The 13,694-nt window shown below is 36.1% G+C and overlaps 2 protein-coding genes across 2 annotated transcripts in view; both read right to left on the bottom strand.

Annotated features, from left to right (window-relative positions):
* Nucleotides 1-4,746: 4,746 nt before the first annotated feature.
* On the bottom strand, nucleotides 4,747-11,753 carry LOC107746676 (myoneurin-like). Its single transcript, XM_016560980.1, has 7 exons — nucleotides 11,563-11,753; nucleotides 9,039-9,426; nucleotides 8,764-8,824; nucleotides 6,926-8,071; nucleotides 6,741-6,808; nucleotides 6,609-6,652; nucleotides 4,747-5,507 (listed from the first exon to the last, which is right to left on the bottom strand). Exons 2-7 carry the CDS (start codon nucleotides 9,345-9,347, stop codon nucleotides 5,420-5,422), a joined length of 1,716 nt encoding a protein of 571 aa, XP_016416466.1. The 5' UTR covers nucleotides 9,348-9,426; nucleotides 11,563-11,753; the 3' UTR covers nucleotides 4,747-5,419.
* A 409-nt stretch (nucleotides 11,754-12,162) lies between these two features.
* The window catches only part of LOC107746687 (zinc finger protein 221), an 11,543-nt gene continuing 10,011 nt past the window's right edge, over nucleotides 12,163-13,694 (bottom strand). Inside the window, exon 7 of the mRNA XM_016560999.1 lies at nucleotides 12,163-12,252. Coding sequence (XP_016416485.1) covers nucleotides 12,163-12,252 — 90 coding nt within the window. The remainder of the gene's footprint in view (nucleotides 12,253-13,694) is intronic.

Raw genomic sequence — 13,694 nt, 5'->3', positions numbered from 1 at the left:
CTTATTATTAACTAACAAATGTTACGTGTTGTTGTGTAGACCTAACTAACACCATACAACAAGATGAGCGCGTTAGCTAACACAACATTAAAAGTTACCAATGTTTCAAAATTTGTAATATTGAGTTAATACATTTAAAAACACAAACCAACACATTCTCACCTGTGAAAGGTTATCCAGTTTCTTCGGGAATTTAAATCCCGGTGGTTTTTTACAACCATTGGCTGTGCAGGATTGTGGCATCTTCATATGTTCATTGATTATTATGGTGATTGACGTCGCATCTACGTGCTTGGCGCAGTCGAATGGGGCATCTACAGTACTATACATATCTATTGATAGTTTTCACGTGACGTCACACCCTTACAGGAACGCCCACATGGAGGGCAAAACAAGGCTTTCCTCCACTGACCGCCAGTTATTTTTACGAGGTTTGCATTAAGTAGTAATGTAGTAAGACAGTGATATTTAAAGGCAAAAATTAAGTACACACCTTATTGATGATGCATACTTTGTACAGGCAAGCAGATGAACCCAGAATATAAACGCAATGTGCAAAGTTTAATATTAAATGTTTTCCCATAGAAAACCATTATAAAGAAGACGCTTAGCCATTTAGTGCATTGTGTTCATATTCCGGGCTCATTTGCTTGCCTGCATAAAGCATGCATCATCAATAAGGTGTGTACTGAATCTTTTAATATCACCATTTTAAAGGCACTTTAAGTGTTTTCACATGTTTTTAATGATTGAAATATTGCGGTGGGTGATTTATATGGATTGCTAATGGCCAAAACTTGCATTTTGTTCACATATCTTTGTTTTGTTCTTTTAAGAGATTGTCTAAGTATTTTTGGATTGGAACTGATAGAAAATCGACAGGCTTGTGCTACAGTTCTATGGATGTTTTGCCTGTTAGGTCTTCGAGCCGGTCTCGTCACTGAAAACTATCAATGGAAACCACATTCAACTGCTCCAGACGTGTCCGCCATCTTGGAACGGTCAATGTGTCGTCATTCACAATAAAAATCAATGAGTTTCAAGATGTCACAACATTGCACAGCCTCTGGTTGAAAAAAAACCCCGCCAAATTTAAATTCCTGACAAAATTGAATAAACTTTCACAGTTAAGAATGTGTTGGTTTGTGTTTTTAATATGCATTAACTCAATATTACAGGTTTTTAAACTATGTTAGCAAATGTGTTAGTTTAGCAAAATCATCTGCTGAAGTCTATTGCAGATTTAGATATTCATACTTGTGTATAGGATTGCAGACATTGCTCTCGAGTGTTCACAGACCGGCTTTGACAATTCCAATATGGCGGACGGTTTATGTATGGCAGCCCATAGACAGAGCCGCTAATCTACCTATACTAGGGTGACCATACGTGCCATTTTTCCAGGACGCGTCCTGGCCATAGACTGTATAAAAACATGGACGTAGTGTCCGTGACGTCACCCATAGGGTTCCGAAGATAGTTTTTGAAGCTCAAAAGTGGGCGGAGGCGGCCGTCGCCATCTTGACAGCGCGTCACCACGCGTCACTCCCGGATAATCGAAGATGGCCAAAGAGGCAGTGTGTGTGTGTGTGTGTGTGTGTGTGTTTTGCCTATTCAAAACTATACAAGTGACAAGTCTTGGGTATAGGCTAGTCTTTATAGCTATAGTCTTTTCTGGCAAATCTGCTGCAGTCCATGAGGATGAGATGCACTAGTGTATAAAACAGCTGGTGGACACCCAACACTCACTGCTACTTTTCATACTGACCCCCCTTTCTTCAAGACTTCATTATTCAATTTCTGATAGTTAAATGCCTGCGAACGTTGAGTTTAGGCCTATGTCTCAGTTGTTGAGCTTTTTATGTTAAAACAAATATTTACACGTTAAGAAATTTGCAGGAAATAAAAGCAGTTGAAAGTGAGAGGACGTTTCTTTTAAATATTTATTGTTTTATAAATGTAGAAATGTTCACACTTACTGTATAGTTGCACTCCTTTGTCAAAGTTTAAGCGTTTTTGATATAATGTTGCACAATAGTATGTGGTGAGATCGCTGGTGGAAATGTGGAGAATTCTCAGTCCATTCGTCTGCTTCTCCATAAAACCCTCAAAATGAGTTTCATTATAATTCCAGACAACAGACAGTTCTCCAGTATGTTTCAGACTTGTGACCATCAGAGCCATCAGCTGCCCCTCACTCATCTTCAGCCAGTGGATGTCAGAGTAGAAAGACAGGTTGCACATCAGTGCCACTGTCTCTCCAAGTTTAACTTCTTTCAACTCTACTGCTTCCAAATGCTTCAGGGGCAAAATGAGGAGAACTGACAGAAAGCAAGCAAGGTGATTTTATCCTGTTTGTTACTTTTTAGGTACATTAAGCCTTTTAATGTTTTATTAAATATGCATTAGAAATAGGATTGCAGTTGTTTAGAATTGCACAAAATATAATTTTTGTATAAGTAATACAAGTAATTATTTGGTGCCATGCCCTTGTTTTAGCTTTTTGATTTAAATATTTTTTATTTTTTTTAAGTTACCTTACCTGTTAGACCGATTAAACACGATAAAACCATTGTGGATGTGTAGTCATAGTCCAATGTTTGCTTGATTTCTGAAGAACGGCAAGATTTCCAGTCAAAGGAAGTAAAACCACGCTTTCTGCTCAGTCCCAGTTTGCGTGGGTTTTTAAAGTTTCCGTCAGTGCTGTTATTGGTACCCTGTGAAATACAAAGAGTTACAGTAATTCCCCACTAAAATATGCTTAGCCAATAAAGGCCATTTAGGAATTAAAAAATGAAGAAATGAGATGAAGAAATGAGAAATGTAGATTTTTGTAAGGCGGAAAGCAGTCATATACCTCTTTCGTGTTAGTTTCTCACTTATGATTCAGGTGAAATGAGATTGTTCTTTGTTTTTCTTCTCTATAGCCTATCAAAAGGTTCACTGCTGGCTGCTGTACTGGGATCAGATTTTTTGTCACTGAAGGTGACAATTAAGATACCAAAGATTGTTCTGAGATCAGTGTCATGACAATGCTCCCTTTTGCAGCAGGAAGTTGTTTGCCAAAGGAAGTAGGTTTACTACACACACATAAAAACTTTATAGGTGTGAAGGCCACAAACTACATGCATCTTTGGTTTGAAAATTGGTACAGTGCCTTGATAAAGACTTTGGACAACATTGGACATTTTTTTTAAAGAGTACATTTCCTCTTCACATTGGTCAGACAGAAAGATTTAAGTTCAAGATTGTCTTTTGACATTTCAGCATCGGTTTGTGGAGACTCAAGAGATAGCATGTCACAACCACATTGGGGGAAAAAAGTGTCCAATTTTTTTTTTTAAGTTCTCTTTTCCTGTTTACGATTCTTAGGTGTTTATTATTATTATGAATATTGTTACCATGTCACAGACCACAAAAGATGGCATGTTAAGAATGTTAAGGCATGTTAATTATTTTAACTCTGGGTTTGTTTTTTTGGAGTTTTCCAGTGTTTCAAAATGTCTCTAGCCATCACAGAGACCCCCACCATGATCACTGCGAACTCTCCCATTTGAAATATTTGGCATCTGCTCCCTGTCTCCCAATAGACACAGTTTTAGTGATAATGGTATTGTTTTCCCAAGCCGTTTGCTCAAAATATTTAAAACTTGGTGCCATAAAGGCTGTATAAGTGGACACTCCCAGATACAGTGAATAAAACCTGTCCTTTTGACTATTTCCAACAAACATTATTTGTCAGACCCATTCTATTAAGATAGTCAGATAGAACCCGTGTATATTGTACTGTGTAAATTGCCCTCTGGCTTCTCTTACATATTTACCTGTATTTGACAATATTCTTTTCCACTCTTCGTCCAAACACTGCAGTATTATATTTTTATTGTTGTATTCCACAAATAAGTGCAGTTACTAATAATATTGCCCAATTGAAAATGCACATTTTAAAGTAAAGCACTGATTTTGAGTTAGAATGCAGATGAAATTGTTAACCATACATTTGTAAAAGTTAAAACCTTATTGTTACAGGTCCAAATTAAAATAAAATTAAAATCCATTCATCATACTAATAATGTCTGATATTCAGACATGGTTTGGAATTATTGACAAAAAAAGCAAAAAAAAATTTCTCACAATCTATATTAACACATTTACCAAGTTGTAACTTTAGTTTAAAACTAAATAAGGCTTCAGACTATGGTATTTGTTATGAACAATTAAGAGAATCCTAAACATTTCAGAAAATATATGCAATGATCGTAACCGCATTACTAGCAAGATTTTCATGCTGAAAAGGTGTCATGATACTTACTGTATGAGAAGTCGTGCCGGTTTGAAACTGTTTATTTATGTTTGTATTTTAAAGTAAAGCACTGATTTTGAGTTAGAATGCAGATGAAATTGTTAACCATACATTTGTAAAAGTTAAAACCTTATTGTTACAGGTCCAAATTAAAATAAAATTAAAATCCATTCATCATACTAATAATGTCTGATATTCAGACATGGTTTGGAATTATTGACAAAAAAAGCAAAAAAAAATTTCTCACAATCTATATTAACACATTTACCAAGTTGTAACTTTAGTTTAAAACTAAATAAGGCTTCAGACTATGGTATTTGTTATGAACAATTAAGAGAATCCTAAACATTTCAGAAAATATATGCAATGATCGTAACCGCATTACTGGCAAGATTTTCATGCTGAAAAGGTGTCATGATACTTACTGTATGAGAAGTCGTACCGGTTTGAAACTGTTTATTTATGTTTGTGGGGTTTTCCAGTACAATTACCACCTTTTACCAGAATACTTCACCTGTGTGATGGCATGTTAGATAACACTTCCATAAATTCCCTAAAATATGCCTTGAACATAACTGCATTCTTTGGTATAATAACATACTGGTTAAAAACAGGAAGAGGCAATGAACATTAATGGTGTTTTAGTAATAAACTGTTGCTTGTAGTGTAAGTCATTAACCCACAAACATCTTGCCAATTAATATCATAAATCAACTTGCTGAATATAAAAAATCCATCAACACAAGTTTCACCAAAAACATGTAAACATGTAACTGAACCCTCAACCAAACATTGCAGTAAGGTAAATACAAGGCAGCCGTTCAAATACTAAATATCTAAAATTATACACAAAATTATTTGCTGATCACAATAAGACAAGCTATAATAAGAAAAAGACTTCCATCTCAGGCATTTAAAACTATGTATTAAAAAGTAATGCCACCTTTTTAACTTAAATGAATTTATCTAGGGTAGCTGTAAGGAACCAACCAAAGTATATTACAGGAAAATGGCATGGCAAGAAAAAAACTCATTGCTGCATTGCAAAGCATACATTCTTATAGTGTAAACAGAGAACTTCATAAAAGCATAGTCAACATATAATTTTTGATCCTTCTAGTCTTTCTTCAGCTCTTCGTTCTTGTCATCCAAATAGCCTGGAAAGCTTTCTGCTGGTTCCCATGTGTTCTGGAACTTTGCCCCACTGAGAAAAGTAAATAAAATATGAATAGGAAATTAAACATCAGGGATTTTTTTTTTTCATGAAAGGCATAAACCCAAACATATTTAAAAATAAGGATCCGAGTTTAGTTTCGGGGGTTTCCACTGTTGGAATGCATCTAAATCAAAGGGGTTACTATAATGGAAACACAAATGTGCCATATTGTTTTAAAACTTATACTCTCCAGTAAATAAATATATCATTATTATCTAATGTAAGGAATTATAGTCTGCCCTGACCCAGCTTTCACTCCAAGATGTGAAGCAGAATGTGTTCCTTCCCTAAAAAAGAGCTTAATTATCATAGAGATAATTCCTCCCGATCTCTGTAAATAGTGCCACCGGAATGATACTATATCACTTATAGCATGGGAGTGGCAGTAGGGCATCAAGAACCATCCTGTGATCAAAAGGGTACATTAATATAATTACTAGGGATTTCAAACAATCTTATCACCTTAACTTTTGATTGTTCCCATCTGAAAGAATACCAAAGATGTGGGAACGGAAGGCTATCCCTTTTATGTTATCCTCAATTTACATTTAAGACGAAACTTCATTTACATGTCGAGTGGGAAGATGAATGTAATACAGTATAAAATGTTTGAGCAGAGATTATTCAGGGTTCATTCCAACTCCGTTGAACCCACTATGTGTACTTTGTACATTTTTTTTTTTTTACATTAGATATCAACCCATATAGATCTTTTGATGGTCAATGCAGATATCTTAAACAGCAGATATGTATACAATGCTTAAAGATATTAAAATCACATGCATACTGATGAAATTAAATTAAATTAAATTAACATTTATTTTACATATTTATATATTCATGTCAGAATTTTAAAATGAATAAGAATGAAAAAACAAGATTGAAAAAACAAGTGCTAATTTCACATATAGCATACAGCAAATATGACATGAATATGGCAAACTGATAAAACTCAGCCTGGTTGATAGGTCGACCACAACTATGTGACAAACCACTGAATTACACATTTAGGAAAAGAAACCAGGAACTAAAGCTGAATGGTTCTGGTTTTTCTCTTTGGTAGCATGATATCAAATGAGGAAGACTTACCACAATGTGCAAGGCATCCACTTGACCCGAACTTCATTTCTTCCCTTTTAAAATTAAATGAATATCAGAGTAAAGCATTTTTTTATGATTTAAAGGCTCATGGGATCATGCATAAAAGCACTTCATTCCTACCTTATTGTTTCTCCATCTCAGAATATTTTCAACAGGAAACACGCCATTGTATGCATCATGAGAACAATCTAGAGGAAAAACATCACTCAGAATTTTCAAATATAACAAACTGATCTACATAAAAATAATATTGAATCCAGTCACTTAGTGTATGTTGTCCAATGAACCTATTTTTGTAATATTACCTGACATCTTCCGCTTTCTTGAAGGAGAGCGGAGTCCTGACTCATCGCTTGCACTGGCATATTTTCCTTTATCTGTTACTTTTTCAGATTCATGCACAGCTGGTGACTCGGATCCATTTGCATCCTCACTAATCTGAATTTGGCATGAAGCAGTTGACATGACAGCATATACTTTCCTGACACTCGACTGTCCAACACTGGACTCCGACAGGGTTCCTGGCCTTGTGTTCAGGCTTTCTACTATGCTTTGGGGTGATAGTTGTGTCTCGCTGGTCTCAGGTACATTCACGGCCATTGATTCTGCACTGCGTTTGCATGCAGATCCAGGACTTGTATCTGCTGCAGCCATATTCTGCGGTTCACTCAAAAGATCCTGTTTTGAAGAGTTATTTTGCAAGAGAGAGCTTTTTGAGGACAAAGCAGCCTCCAGCTGGGAGTCTGAGATTCTTTCGAGACGAACCTCGAACCTCTTAGCCTTAATATCCTTGGGAACAATAAGGTTGGTGTGGATTCGTTTGTGCACAGTTAACGCACACTGAGTGGCAAACATTTGCTCACACTGACTGCAGCTGAACTGAGGTTGAACTTCCTGACTGTGTGCGGTGAGCCCCTGAAGGGTAGTGAACATCTGCCCACACCGGTTGCAATTCTGAGGCATTGGGCAATTGTGACTCTTGAACAGGAGGTCTGTTTTAAACCTTCTCTCACATTTACGACAGATATACACACTAGGGACCTGGTGCAGGGCTCTAGAGGGGCTAGACTGAAGGTCGCACTCGTCCGATGAACAACACAGACAGTGCCTCTGCATGCTGAGGTGCTGTCGGTCTCGAAGTGCACGAGCAACACTAACATCATTAGCGTGTTTTTGCGTTTTGATTAATTTCCTTTTTTTCATCACCTTTGATTTTGGGTTATTTGTGATTATGTCCACACTTGTAGATGGTCCATTTGCAATGATTTTAGATGTGGGCTGGGATATGGTCTTGCTTGATGATGATTTCCGCCCTTTCACTCGCGGCACATTGGCGGGACAAACTATTTTCGGTTTTACCACATGCTGTGTGCATTTTGGCTCTTGGCACTTGGTCTTCTGGCTGTTTTCAGCAATAGCAGCAGTTGGACAGATTTTCTGAACCTTTTGGCCTAGTTAATCAACACAAAAAAAAAAGCTAATTAGTACTGAAAAAAATTGAGTGAAAGCACATCATAACAAATGTATTTTACTCCAGCACAATAGCAGTGATGACAAAACACATTAGTACTATTTCTATACTATTGTAGTATGTTTTTCTTAATTTGAATTAGTTTTTATTTTTATATTTTCAGCTTTCATTTTAAGTTTTAACAATTTAGTTATGTGGTTTGCGATTTTTTATTAGTTTTAGTCTTTTATACATTTCTATTTAACTTTATTTCAGATTTAGTCATTTTAGTACTTCAACTTAAACATTTTATTTTCTTTAAGTTTAAGATTTTCATCTAATATTTATATTTATTTCAGCTTCATTTCAATGAACAAAAATGATTTCAAACAGTTTTAATTAACAATAAAAAAAATCTGTTGTGTACCCCAGATTACGTGAGAATGCCACTGCAAAATGCTTTAAAATTTATAATTAAAATAACAATAAAGTGTCGTCACTTTAATTTTGTATCATCTTGATAATTCATATTGTCAGTGAGAACAAACTCTAGTAACTTAGAGATCACTTTACAGTTCTTCATATTTCCCCTTTTTTTTATATAATCTTTTTTTTTTTTTTTAGTGGTACTTCCCTGTGATTTTTGTCTATTGCTGTTCATTATCATGAAAAATTATCTAAAAACATTAGTACCTGGTTTGCTTGACTGTGTTGTCTCTGGATCTGAGACATTTTCTGCTCTTTCTTCAGGCCCCTGTAACACACAAAACATGGTGATTATTATTAACGAAAGAGCACAAATCATTCTACAGAATACAACACATTTTCAACAGAATGTCAGTAAAAAGACAGATTACTTACGTATTTTTGTGGTAAACAGCACAGAAATAATAACATTGATTCTATGCTGATTTGCGCTGCACTGAAAACAAGTGAAAACAATGACCACAGAAAGCATGCCCACTTACCACAGCCACTGGCATGACAGTGTTTGAGCTCTGTACGTCAGACTGAGAATTCACACGTGACACTTCCATCTCGTCATCTTCCCTTTTGAAGTCATTTCTCTGAGCCCTATTGATGGTCTCTGTCTTTTGCTGCTCACTTTCCTCCAACTGCTGCTTCAACAAGTCGATCTCCCTCCAGCTCTGGGTGATCTCCATTCTGGTCTCCAGCAACACTTTGCTGAATATTTTGACTATCTCCGAGGTTGTCGTCATCATGAGCCCTTGAATCAGGACCCTGAACTTAGCCGATAAGGCATCCTCCACTTCCATTGTACGTGGCTGGTGGTGGATTTCTTACACAGAAAAGGCAGACTTACTGCCAGCGTCCCACAGCCCTCCTACTGTGCAACTATACAGAGTCAAGATGAAAAATAGGCATCCCATTTCAGGTTACTTTTCAACAGAGGAGACATATTAAGATGTAGAAGTGAACATGTAAATGATCTGTTACAACTAAATTCTGCTTCTTAGTCAATCTCATGTTAGTTGATTATATTTTGAGATTGAATGTTTCTGTGATGTGCTGATTTTAGGGTTATTTAATATTATTTGTCTGGCAACTTTATGACATTCTTGGAAGCACTGAAACAAATCATTTATGTTCTGCACAATATGCGTGTGTAATATGTATGCATTCAGGGTTTTAATAAAGTACAACTATAAATGCCAGCTATTATTCCAAACATTTAATCATTAATTAATTAACAGTAAAACCCCCCCCCCAAAAAAAAACTTTGTTTTAAGTTTGGGTAAAAAAAAAAAAAAACTGAAAAATCAAGCATTTATGTAAGTGAATAAATGACTTCATAATGTTTAATGATCATCATGTGGTCACCCAGGAAATCCCCCCCCCCAAAAAAAAACTTTGTTTTAAGTTTGGGTAAAAAAAAAAAAAAACTGAAAAATCAAGCATTTATGTAAGTGAATAAATGACTTCATAATGTTTAATGATCATCATGTGGTCACCACATACAAGCAAAAAATCTTGTATGACATACATTCTTATGTAAAGACAAAATACTAGGGGTGCTCCGATTGATCGGCTACCGATCATTATCGGCCGATAATCACGTTGGGATGTTTGATCGGCGGTCTCTAAAAAGGCCGATCTCAAAAAACCGATCTCAAGCTGATGACGCTGCCATGAGAGGTTTGGCACAACATGCAGCGGCACCGCCTCAGTCTCTGTCCAGCGCGGGTGAAATAATTATAATGCTCATATTTCTTCATTAGATAACTTATAAAGTAATTTGAAAACATTGTGTGAGACGTAATTTCACAAACAGCGAGAGTGATTGACCGCGCACGTGCTCTCTCAAAATACGCAAATGTCTTCAAATCAACACATCGCGTCTGTCTATAAGCGACACACAGTTGACACAGGAATTGTCACTTGCACAATTGAGGCAGAGTCACACCGTCACTAAAGTTTATAAAGGTAACATTTTGATAGCTAACGTTTTATGAATTTTTACTTGTCAGATTCAGTGACCCTATAGCCAACTGCAATCATATGCATTTGTAAGGAACAAACTGTAGATCTCAAACATTATTGGGTAATTACAGTAAATAGTTATAGGAATAAAGATAAGACCTACATTTATCAGATAATCGGAATATGTTTTATATAAGCACTAAAAACATCATAAGGAAACCATTCTTAGTAGTAGGCTAACACATTAGCAGACAACAGCAGCATTAATGTTTAAATTATTTTCTATATAAGAATTTAGATGCTGGTGACAATTGCCTTGTCCAAATACCCACACTTGCGGTCTTGGCCACTTGAGAGCGCGTGCGTGCGACAGGAAGTAAGTGCGCAAGACTGTCCCAGGTCTTCAAAACGCCAAAGTGCAGTGCCCTTAACGCACACTAAATCCACACTTTCTTGAATACCGCTCCGGAGCATGATCAGGCCCTTTCTAACGGAGCATGCTGCACCTCTAAAGAGAAAGGAACTATGGAAATCGCATCATATGCCCCCTTTAAGACATGAAACATGTTTTACAGCACCGCTCGTCTCCTCTGACGCTGATCATTCGGCTTCAGCGTCTGATCTAACGTGCGCGCTCCCGCGAGAACATTTGCTGAACAGCGACCCCTGGTCACAGTTTTCGCTAGTTCACCGATTTCGGCACAACAGGGGCATTTCTCTCGTTTAAAGTGACATGTCTGCTGAAGCAGGCAAGCAAGCTAAGGACGAGAACTGATTTATCCACAAAACTATTTGTTTTAGTATATTTTTTAGACTCGTGTTTGAGTCTAATATGTCTGTAAACTAACAAACAAAGTGGTCACGGTTTTTTTTTTTATGAATAACTTGCGCCTTTTCTAAAAAAAAAAAGCTACAACTTCTCACCTCATCAATTGTCTAAAGCGGGAATCATTTAATAATGGCGCCTGAGCAAATTCTGGAAACGAGAAACACTAAGAAAACATGCATACACTCAAAGGTAAACAAATATTTCATACGAGGGAAGCTTACCTTCGATAAAATAACGATTTTGCCTGGTTGAGACAAGGGCTCTGAAATCCTCAGGCTGTGTGGAATGTGAAGCGTCACCGCATAACGGGCCGACGGGAAACAAACATCAGTGGGACCGAATTCCACAACATTGCAGACAAACTATGCATTTTGGGCTGTAGTGTTGTTGGCATGTGTCGTAACATTTTTGTTCATGTAGACAAGCATAGAAACAATAAACCAACCCATTTGTTTGAGTAGGAAAATAGGTGAACGTGTATAAAATTATTTTCATGCATTTATATAGTCGAGTGTTTGTCCATCTGTGTTTCATGCTCCTCGTACTTATAAAGAACCTCGTAATTTACATGGAATGATCTTCAAACCAGACCTTAAATATTAAACTGAAATTTAGGATGAATAAAATTTTAATGCACCCCATCTAGCTACTTTTATTTTAACGTTTCTCCTCAATCCTTGTTCCTCAATCCCATCTCATGTCATAAAAGTTCCCATGAATGTTTGAAAACCTTCCTGACTATATCATCCCTTAAAGAAAGAAAACATATCAAACTGCACACAAAAAAACAGAGGACAATGTCACACATAACTATATTTTATTCACAACTTTACATTCTGAACATCACCTCTTTGAAGTTGTACAAGATATCGCTGGCCCATAGGTAAAATATTTCTCTCCATAGCGGTTTCCTGCAGGAGAAAAGAACATCTTAAAAAGATGTTTCACGTCATTTTAATTTTAAAGTTCAACATTTGAAACTGGAAATCTTGAGGCTTCACAATAAACTTGAGATATGGCCTTAACACAAAAAGCTGAGTATAAATTAAATTAAAAAATACACTTAAACTAAATGAGCATCACTCTTATTTTGTCTAGAATTCCCAGTCATGTGTGGGGTAACTGGAGTTGATGTAAAATTAATAATAATAATAACAACAACAACAACAATATTTATCAGAATAAAATCTGGTCAAAGTTGAGTTTATTCTGCCCACTGAAGAGCCTGTCTGGCCAACAGGTGAAACCAGTTTCACACTAGCAGATTTTCAGTCGTCTGCTTCATTTACATATGCAATAAAGATTCACAAGTCAAGCAGCGTTTCACTGTAGGTGGGTGTTAAAAGACCCAGCAACTCCTTACTGAGCTAATGGCCCTGCCGACTTTCCAACAATGTTTGGCATGGTGATAATGTAATTAAGCACCATTTGCCTATTTACGAGTAGTGAAATAAGAAAGTTGAGGCAGAGCACTTTCTTTACTGAAAGTATTTATAAATGTAATTTATTTCTGTGATGATGGCAAAGCTGGGTTTTCAGCATCATTACTCCAGTCTTCAGTGTCACATGATCCTTCAGAAATCATTCTAATATGATTTGGTGCTCGAAAAATATTTCTTATTATTATAAATCTTGAAAACAGTTGTGCTGCTTAATTTTTTTTTGTAGAAACTGATACATTTATATAAACGTCTTTACTGTCACTTTTGATAAAATTAATGTGAATCTAAATAAAAACATTAATTTCTTTCAAAAATAAATACAAATTTTACTGACCCCAAACCTTTCAAGGGTTAATCTTTTTTTGGTATCACCCCTCAACAGAACAACTCTTCTCGCTGTAGACTGTAGTATGATGTAGTAGCCTAGGCCTAGTTATGCTTTAAATATGCATGCGCAAACAATTTTTTTGTAGAAAATACAATTTTCAAGCAATATTTTCAGTTATTTGGCGATCCATCTGAAGTTGACCAATCAGAAGATGACAAAAACCATATAGTCTATAATAATTTTAGTTTAATTATACAGTTCTATTTTTTATTTGTTATTCCGAATGTGCCAAATTTGCCGTTCAGCTTTATGAATGAATATGCCTGTTGTATTTCCGGCAAAATGAGCAGAAATTCAGAAATGGCCTACTCTTCTTTATGAAGAAGAATGGCCTACTCTTCTTTATGAAGAACAGAAAATCCATGCTTTTCTCTGCTTTTCAGTCATTCTCTTTGCCATGTCCTTTGTCTTTGTTTTGTTTTTTTTGGGACGTCACAAGCCGCCTGCCACAAAGAAAACTATTTCATCCTCAGAATCCATATTTTTATGAATGGCGCGAAACGTAATGCTTACGTCAGAGTTT

This window comes from Sinocyclocheilus rhinocerous, unplaced genomic scaffold (assembly GCF_001515625.1).
Source record: "Sinocyclocheilus rhinocerous isolate Xijiao unplaced genomic scaffold, SAMN03320098_v1.1 scaffold2026, whole genome shotgun sequence".
NCBI classification, from domain to species: Eukaryota; Metazoa; Chordata; class Actinopteri; order Cypriniformes; family Cyprinidae; genus Sinocyclocheilus; species Sinocyclocheilus rhinocerous.
The sequence above is the reverse complement of the archived record's forward strand: the minus strand, read 5'-3'. Positions and strand labels throughout refer to the sequence as shown.